We start from the raw sequence: 24,179 nt of genomic DNA, 5'->3' as shown, positions 1-24,179 counted from the left end.
TAACCAAGGGGCTGTAAATGTAACCGCTTTTTTGATGAGCACAGAAATTCTGTTTTTTCATAAATGACATTTCCTTTTACAGAGAGTAACAAGTACACAACACATTTTTATCAAACAAAAAAAAAAGTGCACAATAGATTTACGAGCATGAAATTAAAAATATACCTTATCTTGATAGAACCATCGTAAGACTGGGTGGGGTGAACCACGAACGGTAAACTCAATGCACGTGTCATGGCGGCGTTCTGGCTCCTTCAGCCTAATAATGGTGGGAGGAACTTGAGAGACAAAGAGGACAAAGAATAAAGAAAAAAATGTAAACGATCTGCACTTGTATAGCACATGTTAACAGGTACTCACCTGCCTAAGTTAAAATTAAACCAAAGAAAGAAGTAAACTATTTTTGTGTTTCCCATATAAACTTGATCGTTTTTACTGTCAAAAAACCTTAAAACACTGAAATGTGCACTTCTGAAATTGCATTGGATTTCCTTTCAGGTTTAAGGTTTTTAAGGTTTTAAAGTAGCAGTTTTAAAAAAAAAGATTGAGAAAAACTGAATGATTTTGGCTGTCTTGTAGAAAGCAACAAAATGACAGAAGTATTTCTACCCTTTCTACCACCTGATCTGCTTGTGTCAGAAATTAAATCCCACTTCACCATCAGCCTCCAGAAAGTCTCATCAAAGCAAACTACACATCAGGACAAATTTAAAGGGTATTTGCATGTGGACAAAACTTCAAGTATGAAATTATTTTTATAGGTATTTTAAATAATTTTGCCTTTAACAACACCAAGATAGCGGATAGACAGTGCAGCAAGTTCCACAGCCAGACTCGGCTCATGTTCATTACATGTTCTTTTGGTCAGTTGGCCATAGCTGGTATAATTTTTTCAATAAACTAATACTGAGTAAATTACATAAACCAGTTTACCTTTGTAACATTTTCTGTTTTAGTACCAATAATAATCCTCTATGCTCCTCCTCATGGAACCCTTTGTGTGTAACTATGCTTGTGTATGGGATGAACTTGAACTTAAACATGCTTACATCTAGTGCTGAATTTATACATCATCAGGAACACAGTGGAGATGTCTCAAGAGGTGATAATATTAGATGATGTTTTTCTAGATGTACTGAGTTTATATAGCTGTTACCTTGGACAGGTCTCCATTAAAACGGGTTTTGATGTCAGTGGGACTTCTGAGTTAAACAAAGTTTATTATAATAATAACAATAATAATGATAAAAATAACAACAAATATCATTATACATAAATGGATGATTGTATATAGATATTTAAAGCTGTAATGAACACATTAAAAAAAAGAAAAAGAAAAAAAAAAAGCTTGGGTGGTAATGGTAAATGGACTGGTCATGTCCCCGGGTTTCTACCAAGTATTTTGAGTTTTTGTTTTGGGCTCATAATTTGTTGCTTTTAAATTTAGTTCTGCATTATTTAGTCTTGAGTATAGCTCTTGCTAGTGCCTCTGTGTTTTGTTTCTAGTTCCTTGTTTAACTGTGTTAATTCCCCTTTGTGTCCAGTCTGTCCTGTCCTGAAGTCAGTCTCATTTCTGTATTCCTTTTCATCTCTAGGGCGTGTCCTTGTCCTAAAGCTTTTCTTCTCTACCTGAGTAATCGAAGTGTTTTATAGAAGGTACCCCATTCACCGATTCATACAAGCACTTCTTTTTATTCATTCACACAGATTAATACACATATTAACACATTAATGGATGCATTGGAGAGCAACTTGGGGTTAGTATCTTGCCCAAGGACACTTTTGCATGCAGACTAGACTAGATTATAGCTACCCCAGTAAATAGGTGAAATATAGTGGGTAATCCCTAAATACCTGAAAATACCTGGAAATTGGAGCAATACAATAATTAATTTAAAAAATGAATACATACAAAATAAAAACTATATGGTCAGAGGTCCCGGGCAGCTCAGCAGAGTGAGCCCAAGCAAGTCAGGAAATTTGATAAATATATAGATCTCTGTATAATGGAGACCTTCCTCACTTTTAATGGTTACTAAGAATAGCATTACACAGATGTTTAGACTGGAATCACACAGCTGTCTTGATCAAAGGGAGGATGACCCAGTGCATGACCCCTGCCAAAAAAGCCCCCACACTATGCTGGGAGACAGCTTATTGGTTTCTTTGCATTTGCTGCCCCCTCATGGGGTTATTCAGACTGGTCCAGATCAATATACTACAATAACCTGCTGTTGATACAGATGAGGGAAAAAATCTACTGCAGCTTAAAAAAATAATTATGCAGCTTATTTCCAGGTGACTCATCCCCCTGTATTACTGCATTGTTAACCCTGAACTCGGTTTCTCCACCTGCCAGATCCCACTTTAAACACTGCTAAATAATAATAGAAATAAAAAATAACCAAAATAGTTATAGTATACATCACAAAAACAAAGTGGTCTTTCGGCAGTTGAACACAGCCTCTACAACACTTAGTGTGAGACTAGGTACCAAGAATAGAATAGAATAGAATTCAACTTTATTGTCATTGCACATGTCACAAGTACAAGGCAACGAAATGCAGTTTGCATCCATCCAGAAGTGCCACTTCTGGACTGGCAGAAAACAAAACCACACTGTAAGAAAATGAAGTCAACATGTAGTGATCATGAGCTGGCCGTGATGTTTCCAAACAAGAAATGTAAGAAACTGAGATTCCGTTCCATCCAATTCTGAGGAGAAGCAGCAGCAGGGAGACTGGTTTGATCCAGGAGTTAAAGCTGTATAATGGCTTTTATACATATTTCAGGATGTCAGTGGGACAGTTTGAGCTCTTGCTGGCAGAGTTGGGACCACATCTAAGGAGGCAGTGAAATCCTTTTAGAGTGCCCACTGACCCAGAGCAGCATCTACTGTAGCTGTGGGTCTGAGATTAAATAGGATTACTCTACTATTTCCCAAATCTTTTTTTTTTATCAGTACTGGTTCTGAAAATTTAAAAAGAATCGAGCTTGGTTTGAAAACATAAATTCCGCCAGTTACATGGTTGGTGTAAACAGCTGCATTAAGAATAGTTGAGTCTGAAAACTAGTTTTAACACATAAAATATGTCCACTGATTTTACATGTCTGTTGTGCATAGGCCTTTATTGCTATAATATTCTTGCAGCCGCTTCAGTCCTTTACAATCCAAGGCCTACCCTACAATCTCAAACACAGCTGCAACATATTAGTCACTGTGTGACATTATTTAGCCCTCTGCATATACAGTACCCTTGGCTGCAATAAACCTTAAATACCACTAGTATGCACTCAAAGAAGACAACTGATACCACAGTAATTTCTCCCTGCAATATTCTAAGATTTGCACAAACATTAACCTAAGTACAAAGAAGCAGCTATCTAATAACGCTAATATATTATATACTACTATATACTAATACTTATAAATATTGATTCAAGACAATTACAAAATTTGGCAGCTAAAATAGAACTAAAACAAAAATAGATGTAAAGTCAAAATTTTAACAATGAATTTGTCAGCTCCCATCTTTAACTAGTTATTACTATTATTAATCTCTTCCACAGTATTTCAGTCACTTAACTGCCTCATAGAAATCTCAAAGACAATCTCGTAAAGTAAAGCTAGAGTTTTAATTTATGAGTGCATCTTACTAAGATTTATATATTTAAAAGAAGAGAGCTTAAAATGGATACAGTAGCCAACTCACATTTCCACAACTATTTATAATGCTACTTTTCACAGTTTTTATGGAGTGCAGTTTTGTGTATAACGTTGTGTCTGTGGTGTATCTACTTACAGTGAACAGTTAGCTGAACTGAAGCGTTGGTCATGCCCACTATGTTGGTGGCAGTGCATACTAATAGGAAGTTGTTGTCATCTCTGCTTACATTGACCAAGGTTATGTTGATGGAGTGAATAGTATTGTCGTAGACTCTAGCCTGGAGGGACAACAAGATAAAATAAACAAGCATAAGCAACAAAAATATGGTCCAATAGAAACATTGGCCAACATGGTCCTGGGCCATGTTGGCCCAGCATTCTCAGTTTTCATGCGTCTTGTATTTTTCTTTATTTATGCCTTGGTTCCCAGGTTGTCCTGTTAAAATGTTCCTTATTTGATTACCCCCTGTGTGCCCCTCTGTGTATCTGTGAGCCCTCATTTCCCCTCCTTGTGTTTCATTCAATGTTTTCCCCAGCCCGTTATGTCTGTTCTCTCTCTCCCCTCCTGTCTGCACCTCTGTGCACTTCCTGTTTCACTTTGTCAGTCTCCCATCAGTGTTGTTTACTCCTGCCGTGTCTTGTTATAATTATCAGTGTCACCTGTGTTCCCCGTGTGCTCCTACTTCCCTCGTTAACCCTCTGAGTATTTATGTCCGCGTCTCCCTCAGTTCAGTGTCGCGTTCTCCCTCATGACTCAGTTCCTTTATGACTCCCCAGTTTAGTTTCATATTATTTTGTATCGCCTTAACTTCCATCAGCAATAAAGCTGTACTTTGAGTTCAGTCCTGTTCTCCCGTGAGTTTGCGCTTGGGTCCTCATCCTGCCTGCACACAGCCTAAATATGACAGAGGAAACAATTAATGAACTATACTCAGCAAGACCAATCGAAGAGAAACAGTCTCAGCGGTTAGTTATACTTTTATTTATGAAGAAATTCATCGCTAGTTTAAAAACACACAGCTCAACAGAGTTCTTAATCTGAAGAAAGAAACTTGGTCTTGTTCCAGTTTTCCTCTATCAGTGACGAGTAGTAAGATGTCTTTTCTTTACTAAGGTTTTTTTTTTTTTTTTTTTTTTTTTAAACTTAGAGTAACAAAACATTTTTAATAAATATCTACTAAATTACGGAAACACTTTCGAGCTACTGGGTTATCTGTTTTAAGGAGTGCGTTTGAGAATTATACTACAACTCAAACCAAGAGCACAAGTTTTGGAGTGTAGCTGCACTAAATAAATGGAAAAATTGCAATACTAAGCTGAGCACCAGATGCAGTGTCCTGGAGACGCTGCTCCTACCTGAGATGCCACCTTTCCCTCCGGCGCAGCTGACTCCCATCAGCAATTAAGGGTATTTAAGCCCAGAGCAGGGTGAGCTCTGGGCCAGAGTGCCATTTTGTGTGGGTACAGCTAGTGAGCTGAGTGTTTGTGGTGGTTTCCAGCTAGTGAGCTGTGTAGTGTGTTGTCCAGCTAGTGAGCTGCGCTTTCCTTTTGACTTTTTGCTTTATTTGACCAACGCCTGAGTTTTGTTTGTGTTTTGTTGGTGTTTTATGGTGATAACGGCTTGTCCGTCTCTTTTAGTTGACTTACTTCAATAAAACTGCTTTATTTAAACTGTTTCGCCTCCTTGACTCCTTTTTCTGACCCGGTCACTTTTGTTACTTCCCCCTCACCGCCTAGACCCCCCCCCCCCAGGGGAACGTAACAAGTGGGGGCTCGTCCGGGATATTTGAAAAGGGAGTTCTGTGTTGGATTTGGTTTTCTTTTTGATTATCTCGCTTTGGCACCTTTTAGAGATTAATAACTTCCCAGTTAAGGTAGGTGAGTGCCCAGCTGAGCTTTTTAAGTTCCTCCTTCGAGCACTCTTGTTATTTTGCCTTTGTTGTTTTTGGAGTAATCCTGGGTGGGGATTAATTCTCTGTCGGGGGTAGGCAATTCAGGGCTCCGGTCGCTGAAGTTCTGCCTTTAAAGTTGCCTCGAGCCCAGCACGCTCCGGAAGACAGACAGGGCAAGGTTTTGGAACTGGGTAAGTTGTTTTGTTAACGTGTGTGTGTGTGTGTGGCAGGAGGTTAGTTGGTCAGCTAAAGGAAGTTGTGTAGTGGTCTGTTAACTGTCTTAATTAGGTTGTGTTTTTCTAACTCTTCACCATCCCCAAAATGGTTGACACAGCTGCTAGTGTACAGGTGTCTAGAGGCTCGTTTGTGAGCAATAACATTCACCTGGTTCCAGACTTCTGTGAATCCAGTGTTCACAGCTTTTTCAGTGTGTTCGAACGCCTGGCAACTGCACTGCAGTGGCCTCAAGATGTGTGGGGGTTGATGTTGCTGTGTCGGTTGACAGGTAAGGCTCAAGAAGCGTGTTCTGGTCTGTCTAGGCAGGACGGCCTGGTTTATGGAAAGATCAAAAGTGCCGTCCTCCAAGCCTATGAACTGGTACCTGAGGCCTATAGGCAGCATTTTCGAGGGTTGGAGTTGGCGCAGGGACAGTCCTATCTTGACTTCGCCAGGGAGAAGGCGAGGCTCTTTGATAGGTGGTGTGCGGAAAGCCAGGTTAATGATGTGGGGTCCATACGTGAGCTTATGCTGGTGGAGGATTTTAAAAACTCTGTTCCTAAGTCTGTGGCCCTTTAAGTGAACAGAGGGTTACAACTCTACAGCAAGCTGCCACCCTGGCAGATGAGTTTAAGCTGATTCATACAGCAAGTGCGGTAGGACAGGATATCCCTCTGCACTATAGCGCAGCCTGGACAGGTAAAAGTGGGCCAGCTAAGAAGGAAAATGCAGTTATGGTGTTAAGACCTAGGCCCAAACTGTGTTTTTTCTGTCACAAGCCTGGCCATGTGGTTGCCAATTGTGTCAAACTGGCACTCAAACAGAAAGCCCACTCAACACAAAAGGGGCCTGTTTTGAGAAAAGTCAGTCGTGGCTCTCAAACTGACAAGCTTGCCAGGCCTACGGAAAGGCTAAACCTGGAGCACAATTGCTCGGTAGCACCCCGTAATCGGTGTACGAGGCCAACTAACCCTGAGCTGCCGCTGGTTGATCCTTTCTCCGGTTCATGTTCAAAACCACCCTTCAGATCTGCACCCCTTGCTAACATAAATTTGACAAACCATGGGTTTGCATTTATGGGAGGGGGTGTTACGGCCCTAGCAGGGCCTCTCTCTCTCCTGAGGGTGCCTGTGTGGGCGTGTCCCACTACCTCCTACCTGAGATGCCACCTTTCCCTCCGGCGCAGCTGACTCCCATCAGCAATTAAGGGTATTTAAGCCCAGAGCAGGGTGAGCTCTGGGCCAGAGTGCCATTTTGTGTGGGTACAGCTAGTGAGCTGAGTGTTTGCGGTGGTTTCCAGCTAGTGAGCTGTGTAGTGTGTTGTCCAGCTAGTGAGCTGTGTAGTGTGTTGTCCAGCTAGTGAGCTGCGCTTTCCTTTTGACTTTTTGCTTTATTTGACCAACGCCTGAGTTTTGTTTGTGTTTTGTTGGTGTTTTATGGTGATAACGGCTTGTCCGTCTCTTTTAGTTGACTTACTTCAATAAAACTGTTTTATTTAAACTGTTTCGCCTCCTTGACTCCTTTTTCTGACCCGGTCACTTTTGTTACTTCCCCCTCACCGCCTAGACCCCCCCCCCCCCCCAGGGGAACGTAACAGTGGTCTACAAAAAATTTGTTCAGTGCCTTCTTGGAGAGACTGCACAGTAGGTCTGCTGCCATCGACCAGCGAGCCAACACACATGTATATTAAAATCTCTAACAATGAGAACACAATCATAGTTGGGCATAATCCCAGCTACAGTGGGGCAAAAAAGTATTTAGTCAGCCACCGATTGTGCAAGTTCCCCCACTTAAAATGATGACAGAGGTCAGTAATTTGCACCAGAGGTACACTTCAACTGTGAGAGACAGAATGTGAAAAGAAAATCCATGAATCCACATGGTAGGATTTGTAAAGAATTTATTCATAAATTAGGGTGGAAAATAAGTATTTGGTCACCCCAAACAAGGAAAATCTCTGGCTCTCACAGACCTGTAACGTCTTCTGTAAGAAGCTTTTCTGTCCCCCACTCATTACCTGTATGAATGGCACCTGTTTGAACTCATCATCTGTATAAAAGACACCTGTCCACAGCCTCAAACAGTCAGACTCCAAACTCCGCCATGGCCAAGACCAAAGAGCTTTCGAAGGACACCAGGAAAAGTATTGTAGACCTGCACCAGACTGGGAAGAGTGAATCTACAATAGGCAAGCAGCTTGGTGTGAAAAAAATCAACTGTGGGAGCAATCATCAGAAAATGGAAGACATACAAGGCCACTGATAATCTCCCTCGATCTGGGGCTCCACGCAAGATCTCATCCCATGGGGTCTAAATGATCATGAGAACGGTGAGCAAAGATCCCAGAACCACACGGGGGGACCTGGTGAATGACCTGCAGAGAGCTGGGACCAAAGTAACAAAGGTCACCATCAGTAACACACTACAACGGCAGGGAATCAAATCCCGCAGTGCCAGACGTGTTCCGCTGCTGAAGCCAGTGCATGTCCAGGCCCGTCTGAAGTTTGCCAGAGAGCACATGGATGATACAGCAGAGGATTGGGAGAATGTCATGTGGTCAGATGAAACCAAAGTAGAACTTTTTGGTATAAACTCAACTCGTCGTGTTTGGAGGAAGAAGAATACTGAGTTGCATCCCAAGAACACCATACCTACTGTGAAGCATGGGGGTGGAAACATCATGCTATGGGGCTGTTTTTCTGCCAAGGGGACAGGACGACTGATCAGTGTTAAGGACAGAATGAATGGGGCCATGTATCGTGAGATTTTGAGCCAAAACCTCCTTCCATCAGTGAGAACTTTGAAGATGAAACGAGGCTGGGTCTTCCAACATGACAATGATCCAAAACACACCGCCCGGGCAACAAAGGAGTGGCTCCGTAAGAAGCATTTGAAAGTCCTGGAGTGGCCTAGCCAGTCTCCAGACCTCAACCCCATAGAAAATCTGTGGCGGGAGTTGAAAGTCCGTGTTGCTCGGCGACAGCCCCAAAACATCACTGCTCTCAAGAAGATCTGCATGGAGGAATGGGCCAAAATACCAACTACTGTGTGTGCGAAACCTGGTAGAGACCTATAGTAAACGTTTGACCTCTGTTATTGCCAACAAAGGTTATGTTACAAAGTATTGAGTTGTATTTTATTGACCAAATACTTATTTTCCACCCTGATTTACGAATAAATTCTTTACAAATCCTACCATGTGGATTCATGGATTTTTTTTTTTCACATTCTGTCTCTCACAGTTGAAGTGTACCTCTGGTGCAAATTACTGACCTCTGTCATCATTTTAGGTGGGGGAACTTGCACAATCGGTGGCTGACTAAATACTTTTTTGCCCCACTGTACAAAAAAAAAAAAATCAGGGAAGTTGTTTATGAAGTTCTTATTGTATTTCAGGCAGCTGCAGATGACAGCACAGAAAACTGGGTTAGTGCGACTTATTTGAAATGAGGTAAAGTCGAAGCTGGAGAATGAAGATTGTAGAAACCATTGCTTCCATTTGTAATCCTTTTTGTATTAATATACAGTATAGTCGCCAGAATTACTGAGCATAAAATCTGCTCGGACCAGGGTCTACCACCCTCGGCTGACAGGTTGGTAGAACAGCTGAAGACTAACAAAGAGGTGAGGCAGTTTTTGGGGGCTTGCTGGCTATGACGGCGGGTTCGTTCTCAACTTCACAGAGCTGACCAGCCCCCCAAAAGGGTGCCCCGAGTCTGGTTCGGTAGACGGGGCAGTGTTAGGTGGCATATGTGTTGGTGAAGAAGGCTCTCTGTGGGGAACCCTTGCTCTAAACCCCTGATTCTATTGATTATGGTAAATTTAAAAGTTGTCAAAAATGGTCATTAAAAAAGGAGGGTTTTTTTGGTATATGATCAGTTTTTATGTCCTATCCCAGGACAAGATCAGAATGCGATTAAACTTGTGAGTAAGCTTATTTTAATTTTGAGGACAGCCTGTTGACTCAAATATTAAATTAAAAGTAGTCTTGAGGCAGTTATTTCAAGCTTCTACGTGATTGTTAAAATCAACTCCCATAAAAAACAGGCAAGTGATTGAGCTACAACAATTAGTTGTTGCAGCTTTGTTAATTAACCCCTTCATATCAGTAGCTAAAGCTAACTTTTAAAATAAATCCAAAGAGTACAGTGGTCTCTTTCTAGTAATAATTATGTCAATAAATGATACCAAGAAGACATAGAAAAGCTATTTATGAAGGAACGTCCTGCTGCCATTTGGTATCAATTTACGGAATGCCGTCATTTCAAGCCTAGGATTAGTCCGTTCTCTGTGAAGTTGTGAATTTGTGCATGCCCTCCCTACCTCTTGTGCATTGATGGAGTGCAAGCCAGTGACAGGCCAATCCACTTCAGGTAATGGTGAACCAGAGCCATTACAGATTGCCGTTACTTGATCACCTTCGACAACTGTGAGGTTGCTGTGGCTGACGCTGATATCTGGTAGGTCTGAGAAGGGAATACAGAGAAGGAGAAAGAGAAAAATATGTTATCCTATGTTCCTCCTTCTTAAAGTATGTATTCACCAAAGTTGTTTCCATCCTTTTCACAAAACCCACCATCATCTGAACAATCTCTCCGTAACACCATACCTACCTAATACCTCCTCATCACCTCTGTTCCCTTCAGCTACAGGTCTATTAAAGTCTGCTCTAATCACTGCTCTCTCCACCCTGGGTATGCTCTACCACTGAGATTCAAACTGAAACTGATCTGATACCACCCCAAAGAGATTTTTTTTTTTTTTAAATGTTTGAAAATGGCTAAAATTTCCAACTGTGTTAGGTTTCAAGTTCACCAAGTTGTCACTGTGGATGTCCAGGTACTTGCCCCACCATATCAGCACCTTGTCCCAGCACAGACACAGGCCATGCAGCCATCCTCTTCCTGCTGAAATGACCACTAGATCACTAGGTTGTCTAGCGCTGTTCACATTCAGAAGCAGATGATTACTCCAAGAACACTTCACAAAATCGTTCACATGTGCTTGATCCACCTCCTACTGTACTGCTCATCACTAATACACTGTTCAAAAAACTTTGTAAAAACATCAGATATTAATGAGGAAAAAACCCTGCTGGATATCTACAGTAATATCGACTGATAATGTGTTAGGAACAAAAGGATGTCACATCATTGGTTGGAAATGAAAATGATCAACCTACATTGGGCTGAATTCAAGTACGCAACAAATTCCTTCTGACTCTCTCTCCTGACTTCGAGAAAGAAATTCATGCCTTAATTCCATCCAGGTTTGATTACTGCAACAGCCTTTATTTTGGAATCAGTCAGGTCTTCTTTTCTTTGCAACTAATTTTGAAGGGGGCTCCTCCTGACATGTGCATGCAAATAGAGTAAGACCATATTTCCGATTTTTTGACTTCTTTAGACTGACCTCCAGTACATTTTAGAATTTTTTGTCATTTTAAGTCTTTAAATAGATTAGCACGCCCTCACCTTTCCAAAATTTTAACAATGCACGTCTAATAGAACTTTAGGGTCAGCTGATCAGATTCTTCTGGTTTTCCAAAAGCAGACTAAAGCATAGAAAAGATCAGGCCATTGCTGTAGCTGCACCTAAAATTTGCAACAGTCTGCTTCTTTAAATTAGGAACTCACCAACACTTAATACCTTTAAACACTTGAAGACCTATCTTTACACCCATATCTTTACGCCCTTGTGTTTAAATGTGACACTATGTTTTTTTTCTTGTCTGTCTTAAGTTTTTTTCTGCATTTTCCTGCTCTGTTTTATTCCTTTTATTTATACAACACTTTTGTTAACCCTTTTTGTTTTTAAATTTTGATTATAAATAAATTGACCTAGCTCAGTGTGGACCAGGGCATCACTAAGATCCAGGACAGATGGAACCTGGTGGGATTGGATGGACTGAAACATAATGTCCCAAAGGGGTTCTATTGGATTTATGTCAGGCAAGCGTGGGCCCAGTCAATGGTATCAATTCCTTCATCCTTGAGCAATTTCCAGCATATTCTCATCTCACACCTAATGGCAGTGAGGATGCCGTTGCCAAGCATGTAGAGGTCTGTGTGTCCCTCCTATTCCTACCATCACTGACCCACCATCAAACCAGTCATGCTGAACAACATTACCGTCAGCATAATGCTCTCCACAGCTTCTCCAGACCCTTTCACATCTGTCACATGTGCTCAGGGTTCAACTGCTCTCATCTGCACACAATGCCAGAGGTGAAGCTGCCAATTCTGGTACTGGGTGACTGTGGCTCAGGGGGTTGGGAATTGCATCTGTAACCGGAAGGTCGCCGGTTCGATCCCTGGGCTCTCTTTCCTGGTCGTTTTGTCCTTGGGCAAGACACTTTACCCTACTTGCCTACTGATGTTGGCCAGAGGGGCCGATGGCGCGATATGGCAGCCTCGCTTCTGTCAGTCTGCCCCAGGGCAGCTGTGGCTACAACTGTAGCTGCCTCCACCAGTGTATGAATGTGAGAGTGAATGAATAGTGGTATTGTAAAGCGCTTTGGGTTCCTTGAAAAGCGCTATATAAATCCAATCCATTATTATTATTATTATTATTACTCAATGGCAAACGCTCATTGGGCTTCATGGTGCCAGGCAGTCAGGACAGGGCCCACTAGGGGATGTTGGGCCCTGAGGCCACCCTCCTAATTCTGTTTCTGATAGTTTGGTCAAAGATATTCACATCAGTTGCTTGATGGAGGTAATTTTGTAGCTCTGGCAGTGCTCATCCTGTTCCTCCTTGCACAAAGCAGCAGGTATTGGTCCTACTGATTGGTTAAGGGCCTTCTACGTCCTTGTCCAGCTCTCCTAGGGTCCTAGCATTTCCTTTGCCTCACCCTTTGGTCATGCTGCATTCTCCTCAGTTCTTCTCTGTGCCCGAACCTGAAGATGTTGGATTTAACCCTTTAATTAAGTAGTTCCTTTTGGTCACTAGCAATGCAAGGCTTATTGTTCATTTTGTTAGTCTGTGATGCAGCAAGGGAAACTGTTAATGTCTCCTCCATGCAGATTATAAAGTACTTTCCAGGCTCCAGACTCAAAGCAGACCTGCAGTGTCTTCACAGCCTCATGAACAACTCTTGTAGATACAATGTGTTGTTAAGCAAGAGGAACATACCTTGGTGTCAGCAGGACTACATTGTGGTCAGATGGTCAGAAGAGGGATTGCAGTGACAACAATAAAAACCCCAGAATTCAGGGCTGGCAGGCATTTTACCGAGGAAAGAGTGATGTTACATGCTGCATCTTCATCAGCTGATGGTTCAATGTAAACAACACCAACAATAACCGATAAGAAGTACTATGAATGCAGTCTAACACCGTCCAGATCAATATCTGGCCCACATAGTAACATGTCCAGGATTGTACCATTTTTCAGTCACTAATGCTGTCATCTGGGATGTGTGAGTTCAGCCATGTTTAGATGATGCACAACATACTAAACTCACAGTAGTCCCTCTGTGTCATAATCAGCCCTCTTTAATCTATCCTATGCTCAAGGAACTCACATTCCCCATGATGTTAGCTGGAATGGACAGGTTACATCTCTTATTTTCGAATCACTTAGCTTTACCCATGCAAGCCCATTGTCTCCTCCGGAAGAGACAGATTATTCTCCTTAGAATACCAGGTCTTGCTCACCAGTGTTAAAAAAAAACCTAAATTAAAGAAAAAAAGCCCAATGAGAAAAAAAATGTGTTTAAGTAGCAAAGTCATAAACACAAGGGCTACTGCAACAGCTTGCATCTCAACACAGCACCATGGTAATATGAATACAGAGAGACGGAACAAAGAAGAACAAAGAGATACACATTCTTAGACGATTGTGTTTTGCTTGATTACTTTAGTAAGAGTGTGCCTGTGTGTGTACAAAGGGGGGGGGAAAGAACAGCTATCTGCTGGAGCTGCAGGTCCAGTCAGTGGCAGGTGCCTTCTTCTTTGATCTTTGAACCAACAGGTAACTGATAACTGAACATATAAGAATAATTTAACCAACTAGCATTTCTAGTATACAGTATATGGTGTATGTTTGTGTGTGTGTAAAAAACATTTCTGCCAACATTTCTATTATTATTATTACTATTATTATTATTATTATTATTATTATCTTTTAATAACAATAAAAACAACAACAATAATCATCATCATCATCATCCTCAAGCTAGTGACTTTTATCCATTTTTGTTTAAAGGTGCTGTGTTCAGTTTTTCTCTCTGCTGATTTTATGAGGTTGACAGGGATACCTCAGTAGCATCGACAGACTTAAGCTGTGCAAACACTGTGCGATTTTTTTCAGTCGCGTTATTCAGCTCCTGCTCAAACTGTATGATTGACTTGCAGGGGTTAGAAGTTCGTAGGTCACGATGCAGAGTCTCACACTATAAAGCCCGAGGCTCTGATGCGACCTGAGTGCTCACACTGTGCGTCCATAACATGAAGGTTATAGCAGAAAATCTGTCACTCGCTCTCCCTCTCTCTTCCTCTCTGTCTTTCACTCACACAGACACGCACACCACCACCATCAACCTTGCTAAATTGCTAATAAAAAACTATGAACAGGCAGCTGTGATTGAGCAGCAATGTCCATCCAATTATTTTCACGGTTGTTGTAGTCGTGATAATTTTGTGAGGCCGACAAGATTTCAAACAGGTTTGATTTTCTTATGACCAAACGATTGATGATCGGGAGCTGGACGTGAGGTGTTAATCGCTTCTCGTTACCCATGTATACTACATGATGCACGACACACGATGAAGTCGGTCGCACGACTGAAAAATCGGCTCAAAATGGGCCAAAAATCACACAGCGTATGCCCAGCATTACTGAAAGAAAGACAAATGCTCTGACCATCATTTTACTGGCTGCATCTTGATGGATGCTCAATCATCCAGGTAAGTAAATCTCCAATAGCTGATTCTGTTCATATCACATCAAATTCACCAGGGAGGATATGAAAAGTGGCAGGTTAGCCTTCTTAGACTGTGAGATTTCCATCAGCAATGGGGGACATCTAAAAGCTGATGTGTACCGTAAACCTACGCATACGGATCTGTATTTAAGGTTTGACTCTCATCATCCACTGGAGCATAAACTGGGTGTCATCAGGACGCTACAACACAGAGCGAACACCATCACCACAGACACAGCGGCCAGGGAAGCAGAAGAACAGCACCTCAAGAAGGCCCTGAGTAAATGTGGTTATTCCAGCTGGACTTTTGTCAAAGCTGGGAAGGCGCCAAAAGCAAGCTCCAGCCGATCCAGGAGAAAAGGACAACCACTGCTTAAGCGAAAACCTGTAGTGATTCCGTACGTGTCAGAGCAGTTGAGACACATTTTTTCTAAACACCAGGTCTCTGTGGCTTTTAAACACCAATACACGCTGCGCCAAAAATGGGTCCACCCCAAGGATCGGGTCCCCCGACACAAACAGAGTAACATAGTGTACGCTGTTAAATGCCAGGAGGATTGTCAGGATTTATACATCGGGGAAACAAAACAACCTCTGGCAAAGTGGATGGCACAACACAGAAGAGCCACCTCGTCAGGCCAGGACTCTGCAGTCTATTCACACCTACAGGCCCGTGGACACTCTTTCAATGATGAGGATGTACACAGCTTGGACAGGGAGGAACGCTGGTTTGAGTGCGGAGTCAAGGAGGCCATTTACATGAAAAGGGAAAGACCATCTCTGAATCGAGGAGAGCGCCTAAGGGTACATCTTTCGCCATCTTACAATGCTGTGATTGCAGCCATTCCCCAACTCTTGGTGAATGGTACTCATACCCATTGATCAATGGTCTTTGATCAGTGGGTTTTAGTCAGTGGTTGTTGATCAACGGTCATGAGAATTTGCATAATTAAGATTAAGGAACTGACCTCCCAGCCCATTGTTCCTTCAGTGGGCTGGTTTCAGTCATTGTGCAAATGTACTGTTTATAAGATGAAACCTGCAGTCAGCTGGGACTGAAGAAGTCACTTGGATGAGTGACGAAACATTTCTCCTACAAAACGCTACATCCAGATGAACAGAATCAACTACTGGAGATTTACTGGCTGCAATTAAATGGAATCAGCAGTCAGAATACCATGGTTAATGTGTATATTTAGAGTATAAATATAACCACACAAGCTTACCACAACTGCTGATGTTCATATCTTGAAGCAATATTCTCCTGTAGCTGTCAGCACAGTATAACTGCTGGCTGCTAAGACCTGCCTCTCCTCTCTGTTGCCATAGCTGCAGCCAGCGAATCTCACAGCCACAGGTGAACACCACATCCTCCAAATGCCTGAAAAGAGAAGAGCACTGACAGAATTAGCAATGCTCTAAATCTCATACTCACCTTTAGACTCACTGCCAGCGGAACAAGAACGTTTGTCATTTTCAAAACTTTTTAAGAAGGTTCTGATTAGATGTTAGTTCTATAGAACTAGCATCTAATCAAGAAGTGCAATGTTCCATGAGGTGACTTGCTCCCCAGCGGGCCTAAGCCGAACACACTCCAGTTTGGAAGTCCTGGAATCCATGGCAACAAAGACTGGTGTAACAGTGAACATTAATGGGTCTATTTGGGTCTATTTCCTTTGAACTGTGCATTTTCAGGCTGGTGAAATGAATCAGCCAAGTAATTATATTAAAATAAATGAGTCAGCTTGTATTTAAGATATTTTTAGAAACTTCTGGCATAAATTTAGAGAAAGACAACCATACTGGAATCTTACCAACATCAGCACAAATCAGCTAGCTGGTATATAATGATGTGCTACGTGATCGCTAGCGACACAGCTATGTTAGCACAACTTTTTTCTACTCGATGAAAGTTAATGTGAAGTAGGGCTGCACGATTTTGCATAAAATGAGAATCACGATTTTTTGGCTTAGAATTGAGATCACGATTCTCTCACGATTTTCTTTTCCAGTATAAATATTTATTGCACTTATTAACTGCACATCAACTTCGTAACAGTTGAGACTGAACATAAAAACAATAAATAAACATAAAAACAACAAATGTCTCACGTTTTGTTGTTGCCGCAAAATGTTGTACTGCTTGAAATTCCAGCTCTTTATCCTCTCCAGGATACTTGAGGGTGCATGGGAGTTTGCCCAACCAGTCTACATGTGTTTTGTGGACTTGGAGAAGGCATTCGACCGTGTCCCTAGGGGTGTCCTGTGGGAGGTGTTGCGGGAGTATGGGGTGTCTGGCCCATTGCTACGGGCCATTCGATCCCTATACAACCGTTGCAAGAGCTTGGTCCGCATTGCCGGCAATAAGTCGGACTCGTTCCCGGTGGGTGATGGGCTCTGCCAGGGCTGCCCTTTGTCTCCGGTTCTGTTCATAATTTTTATGGACAGGATTTCTAGGCGCAGCCAAGTGGCGGACGGCTTTCGCTTTGGTGGCCTCAGAATCTCATCTCTGATTTTTGCAGATGATGTGGTTCTGTTGGCTTCATCGGGTGAGGGCCTCCAGCTCGCACTGGAGCGGTTCGCAGCCGAGTGTGAAGCAGCGGGAATGAGGATCAGCACCTCCAAATCTGAGGCCATGGTTCTCAGCCGGAAAAGGGTGGAGTGCCCACTCCGGGTCGGGGATGAGTTCCTGCCCCAAGTGGAGGAGTTCAAGTATCTCGGGGTCTTGTTCGCGAGTAATGCGAGAAGGGAGCCGGAGATCGACAGACGGATTGGGGCTGCAGCTGCAGTAATGCAGACGCTGCACCGGTCCGTCGTGGTGAAGAGGGAGCTGAGTGTAAAAGCGAAGCTCTCAATTTACCGGTCGATCTACGTCCCTACCCTCACCTATGGCCACGAGCTGTGGGTAGTGACCGAAAGAACGAGATCGCGGATACAAGCGGCAGAAATGAGCTTCCTCCGAAGGGTGGCTGGCCTCTCCCTTAGAGATAGGGTGAGAAGTTCGGCCATCCGGGAGGGGCTCAGAGTAGAGCAGCTGCTGCTCCACATCGAAAAGAGCCAGCTGAGGTGGTTCGGGCATCTGACAAGGATGCCCCCTGGGCGCCTCCTGGGTGAGGTGTTCCAGGCATGTCCCACCGGAAGGAGGCCCCGGGGCAGACCCAGGACACGCTGGAGAGATTATATCTCTCGGCTGGCCTGGGAACGCCTTGGTATTCCCCCGGATAAGCTGGAGGAGGTGGCTGGGGAGAGGGAGGTCTGGGCCTCTTTGCTTAGGCTGCTGCCCCCGCGACCCGGCCCCGGATAAAGCGGATGAAGATGGATGGATGGATGAATCAATGGTACGGAAGTGGAGGAAGCAAGAAGAATGAGTTGAGTAAAGTTTGACTTATCTGATTGTTTTGTTTTGCTTAATGCGCCTTATAATCCTGTGTGCCTTATGGTCCGAAAAATACGGTATTTAAAAACCTTTTGTTACCCAATCTTTCCTCCATTCATTGGCATAGGACACAGGTGTCGAACTCCAGGCCTTGAGGGCCGGTGTCCTTCAGGTTTTAGATGTGTTCTTGATCCTACACAGCCGATTTAAATGGCTACATTGCCTCCTCAACATATCTTAAAGTTCTTGAGAGGCCTGGTAATGAACTCGTCATTTGATTCAGGTGTGTTGACCCAGGGGGATATCTAAAACCTGCAGGACACCGGCCCTCGAGGTCTGGAGTTCGACACCCCTGGCATAGGATACATTTTCATTGCTCTACAGATGATACCCAACTTTATTAGAAACCAGATACTTACTCTGGATGGCATTACCTTGGCCCAGTAACACTGTGAGGAATCTTGGAATACTTTTTGACCAGGATATGTCCTTCAATGCACATATTAAAGAAATTTGTAGGACTACTTTCTTCTATTTGCGTAATATCTCTAAAATTAGAAATATCATGTTTCAAAAGGATGCTGAAAAACTAGAATTAGAATTAGAATTCAACTTTATTGTCATTGCACATGTCACAGGTACAAGGCAACGAAATGCAGTTTGCATTCATCCAGAAGTGCTTTAGCCATGATATAGATATATTACAGTATATATTAGCAATAATATAGATATGTGAGTATATTACAGAAATGGGTCTATTATGGTATGTTATAATGTACACGGTATGAAGTATGTTATGAATATGCTATAACTATAAGTATGTACAGGCTGTATTGAGTACAAGCTATGTACCGGCTATAAACAGGATATAAATATGAAAAACTATACAGAAATATGAGCTATACAGCTATACAGAAATGTGAACTATGCAAGTTATAAACAGTTGTAGATTTAAAATTTATCGTATGTACAGAATGATTATTTACACAGAATTATACAGTAGTGCAGTTAAGATAAGTGAGATATGTGGATAATGTCTACAGAGGCTATATAAAGTGCAAGTGGTTGTGAGTGGTGGTTCAGTCCATGTTATTATTGTGTGTATGAGGGTACAGTTGTCCATTGTGTGTGTAGGTGGTTGTGGGTTTGTGTATGTCCAGTCCATGTGATAACATGGGTCAGATGTCAGGAGGCAGAGTTCAGGAGTCTGACAGCTGTGGGGAAAACTAGTTCATGCATTTATTACTTCTAGGCTGGGCTACTGTAATTCATTATTATCAGGTTTTTCTTGAAGCTCCTTCACTTGAAATCACTTGAAAAATTTGTATTCAAAATGCTTGGAAATATTTTGCCCTTCAGTTTTCAGGCTCTTCTTTTGTGGATCCAGCTCCCAGTTTAGACGTGGGAGGGAGACACATTCTCAACTTTTAAGATTAGGTTTAAATCGTTCCTTTTTCCTAAACCATATAGTTAGGGCTGGATCAGGTGACTCTGAATCCTCCCAGGCTTCTTGGGGTTTCTCATAATGCACTGGGCGCTTCTTCTTTACTTGCCTCTTTCTACTCTTAGTTATTATTAATTTCTGTCTTTTGCATCAGATGTCTGCACCTTCTGCCAGAGGTTTTTTTTTCATCTGACAGGGAATTTTTTCCTTCCCACTTTTGCCAAGTGCTTGATTGTTTTGGTTTTCTATTATTGTAGGGTTTTTATCTTAAAAAGCACCTTCAGGCAACGGTTGTTGTGGTTTTGCGCTATATAAAATTGAATTAAATGTGCTATTAAATAATAAATACACGGCTGCATTTTTTACAAGCACTACAAAACAGATGGGGAGATGTGTCCGGTTTGATGCTCAAAAGCTACTTATTTGGTGCCAGTTCTTTACAAAATGGTATATTTATATCAATAATTGTGCATCATTGTCAAATCTTTTGATCACTAGTTATCATTATTGTCTGAAAACATTTCTATATTACACTTAAAAGAAATGGAGAATGTTAAAAAGGAAACTATCAATACATTATTTGTTTATGGGAATAAACATTTAATACATTTGTATTAACCTCTGCTTTAAACCAACATCACCAATGATGATCCTCTACACTAGAGCAGGGCGATATGGCCAAAAATATTTATCACGATATATATATATGAAAATTTGCGATAACGATATAACTGACGATATAATTGATGCGAGACAAAATACAACTCCACAACATTACTAGCGCAAAAAGACAACCTTCCATTTATTTTCACTTAAACAAGAAGCTGTTTTTTATGTACATTAAAGCTTTATAAAAACGTAACAGTGCAAATGCAAATTCCTTGCTGAAAGTTTAACCAAAAGGCATTTCCAGTAGAAATGGGCTGACATATCCTGAGCATAACCATGTATAATATCCACTGAAGTTAAAAAGAGGTGCTTTGCAACATTAAACTGCAGTGTGCAGTACGTATTTTTCGGACCATAAGGTGCGCGGGATTATAAGGCACATTAATCGAAACAAAGCAGTCAGATAAATCAAACTTTATTAAACTCATTCTTCTTGCTTCCTCCACTTCTGTACCTTTGATTCATTAATGTTGAATTCTCTGGCAGCGGCTCTAGTCCCATGTTGTTGCAGTATATTAATGACTAACCTCGTATTGTGGATGGATTATCTCAGTTGTTCTCCTGACTGAAGTTTGGTCCGTTTACAGCATCCTGCCATGCGATTGCATTTGTCTCTAACCATGAGGAGCCTTCATGTTAACTTTTATAAGTGGAAAAGTGTTAGTGTTCGTCCTCCAGCTTCACTGTGTATGTTATGCTAACATAGCTGTGTCGCTAGCGATCACGTAGCACATCATTGTATACCAGCTAGCCCAACTTCAGTAACCGTACAAACGTCACTGCTGTTTAGTTTCCTGTCTTCATTTATGTTGGAAGTGATAGCAGAGCTGTACGTTTGAATTTTTTCAGAAATCTCTCAGTCAGAACATGCAATATCATGCTTAGGTAACTAGCGAAACTAGCGAGCTAACGTCCGCTAGCTTCCTGCTAACTTCTAACTCTGTTAAATGTAATAAATTTTGTTTTCATGGATGCCTGGAAGTTAAACTTCATAGATACACCTGGTAAAGCAGCAATTCTGATCGTTTTATTAAAGATGAAAGAATTTAGACAGTTTTTAAACTCTGTGATGCTGCAGTGTTCTTTTGACCTGAACGATACGGAGTTTAGGACCCAGATTACTCCCAGATTTAAGAGCATCTTAGTCCGACAAATACGACAATTGTTGTGTATCTGACGGACAAACACCAAACCAGTTCCACATCACTGAAGTTGCACCATTTTTACAAACCAAATCTGGTTCATCTGTTTCACTCAACAATCGGCCATGTGCATATGAAAACAAAGGCTCTGCGCATGCTCGTTTTACTCATATTCTATCGCGATATTTCATTTTCCTATCGTTGCCTAACATTATACCGGTATTACCGTGAACGGTATAATATGGCCCAGCCCTACTCTACACCATATTTGGGTCAGTTTCTTTTTTAAAATCTTTTGGGTTTTTTCAACATTGGGTTGTGCAGCATGACCTTATCCCCCAGAGTGAGAATGTCAGTGTTCTCTTCTAATGTCATGTTCTAAGGTGTCTGAGGGAGAACCTTCAGAGGAAATGATGTATGGCATCATCTCATGCCTATCTCAGAGCACACTGTAAAAAACACTGTACAAAAACTATTTTTTGTTCATCGCTTACCAAATTTGCCATGCTGAAACTTTATAGATAAGAATACAGATAAGAGAGAAGCAAATAGGGAGAGATAATATATTGGGTTATTCTCACAAAGCCTCAAACATAAGATTGGCCAAATCAGCAAAAGCTTGTAATCTGTTCTTTAAACTTTTTGATCTTCTATATTCCTATTATTATAATGTAATATTTATTTTACTGGATGCAGTCTTGCACCATCTAGAGATTTTTCTTTAGATGCACTTGTGGTATCAATTTGAAGCTCCTACATTGCATTCTCCAGTTATCATATTCAGAATTTAGGTGTCTACGCCACTGATGGGGTGATGACACCATCGGTCTTTTATGACGGAGGGGTAAAAAGTTGGCACTATTGAAAATACTGCTTGCCATGGCTATCTGTGGTAAGCAGACAAAATGCATGATATGTATCAATTCTCTCCTAAACAAATAAACCTTCTGAAAATATTGCAGACAAGTTCTGGATACACTACTATAAACTTAAACGCAAAAAGAAAAACACAAAAAAACTTCAAAAACTGAAAATGATTTGGATAATAAAATGAGAGAGTCAAAAATCAAAAGGAGGATCAACCACTGAGAAGAGTGAAAATGTAATAAAACATAGCCTTTGTATCATCTGCAAACTTAAAGTCTAAGTTGCTGGTGTCTCAGGATCAGACAAAGGCTACGTTCACACTGCAGGCAAAAGCGCAAGAAATCCGCCATTTTTGATCCTATGCGACCCATTTCCGGTCATGGTATGACAGTTTGAACAGCACAAATCCAATATTTTCAAATCCGACCTGGGTCACTTTCGTATGTGGTACTGAATAGGGCTGGGTATCGTCACTGATTTCTAGAATCGATTCAATTCCGATTCACAAGGTCCCGAATCGATTCGATCCACGATTTAATTCGATTTAATTCGATTTGATTCGATTCTGGGAAATTTTGACAGTCAGAAATATTATAATTCGACTGGTGCGTAACAAGCAAGCGAATAATACAGAAAAGAGAGAGAGAGAGAGAGAGAGAGAGAGAGCTGTGCATGAAGTGTGATTTTTATCCTGAAAAGTCAGCAAAAGTCAGAGGGAATTCATGACGATGTTTATGTGAAGCGTGGTTTGGATCTTCTTTTGCTGCTGGTTCGGTCAATATTGTTTGGAGAGAGATAAAACTAACAGCCATATGATCAGCGCAAAAAGGCAAGGCAAGGCAAGGCAAATTTATTTGTATAGCACAATTCAACAACAAGGTGATTCAAAGTGCTTTACAGAGACATTAGAAATAAAAAAAATAAAAAGCATGATTTAAAATTGATTAAAACAAGCAAACAAACAAACTAAACACACACATTTCACACCTGTTCGCACGATCTGAACCCTTATCGTAAGGGGAGCTACCAGTCCTTCTGTGGACGAGCTACTTTCTATTTTAAATTCCCTGAATTTAAAATACTCTCTAGACCCAGTCTAGACCCAGTTGGGGAGCTACCCAGAGCTCTAATCCCACACCTGTTCGCGCAATCTGAACCCTTATCGAAAGGGGAGCTACCAGTCCTTCTGTGGACGAGCTACTTTCTATTTTAAATTCCCTGAATTTAAAATACTCTCTAGACCAAGTTGGGGAGCTAAAAAAAGGGCGTAAACACACAGCGCGGACCCGCGGATCAGAATCAGCGAGCTGTCGGCTTTCAGCCCCGACTGTCAGCTGAGAAAGGCGACATCTCACTGATTCTGATCCGTCGGTGCTGTGTGTTTACGTCTTTGTGCAGAAGCCGTGTACCTGCTCTCATTTACTGTCTTAGCTGTTTGGTGGTTGTTGAACTTTTGTGATCTTTCACCTGAGATTCTGGCATTTCGGGCAAAATAAATTAATATTAAAAAATCGATTCAGGATTTTAATGAATCGATTTTACGTTATCCAAGCCAGAATAGATTTTAATCGATAAATCGATTATAAAAACCCACCCCTAGTACTGAATCCGATACATATCTGATGTTTTAGAAAGCAACTGCTGTTTGAATGGTCATGTCGCATTAAATCCGTCCTTTATGTTACTGACACAAGACAGAAGCCAATTATCAGCGCCGGAGAAGACAAATGAGAAAGCATGGCGGCGGAAACTGGAGACGGAGCAAGTCAATGGACAGAAACTGAGGTTTTGGACTTGATTAACATATGGGGGAAAAAAAAAACATATGGGGAGACAATTCTATTCAAGCTAAATGACTCCGTGTCCATATAAACCTCTGAGGTAGCAGCCACTGCTCCAAACAAGGCTATTGTTAAAGCACGGACTTTTTTCTCAGTGTCCTTCTTTCTCTAATTAATTTGTCAAAATTCTGTCGGTTAC

The 24,179-nt window shown here is 41.7% G+C and overlaps 1 protein-coding gene across 3 annotated transcripts in view; it reads right to left on the bottom strand.

The window, feature by feature from the left end:
• ntrk3a (neurotrophic tyrosine kinase, receptor, type 3a) overlaps positions 1–24,179 on the bottom strand; it is a 90,621-nt gene that overhangs the window by 30,790 nt on the left and 35,652 nt on the right. For all 3 annotated transcript variants that reach the window (XM_085283123.1, XM_085283125.1, XM_085283124.1), the window contains 4 exons: positions 15,928–16,082; positions 10,099–10,241; positions 3,804–3,945; positions 166–278 (listed from right to left, as the gene is read on the bottom strand). In XM_085283123.1, coding sequence (XP_085139249.1) covers positions 166–278; positions 3,804–3,945; positions 10,099–10,241; positions 15,928–16,082 — 553 coding nt within the window. The remainder of the gene's footprint in view (positions 1–165; positions 279–3,803; positions 3,946–10,098; positions 10,242–15,927; positions 16,083–24,179) is intronic.

Source organism: Mchenga conophoros, linkage group LG7, assembly GCF_057382185.1.
Source record: "Mchenga conophoros isolate Kocher_MC1m ecotype Shallow Benthic linkage group LG7, M_conophoros_male_GT1.1, whole genome shotgun sequence".
NCBI classification, from domain to species: domain Eukaryota; kingdom Metazoa; phylum Chordata; class Actinopteri; order Cichliformes; family Cichlidae; genus Mchenga; species Mchenga conophoros.
Note: the sequence above shows the minus strand (reverse complement) of the source record. Positions and strands in the feature narration are given on the sequence as shown.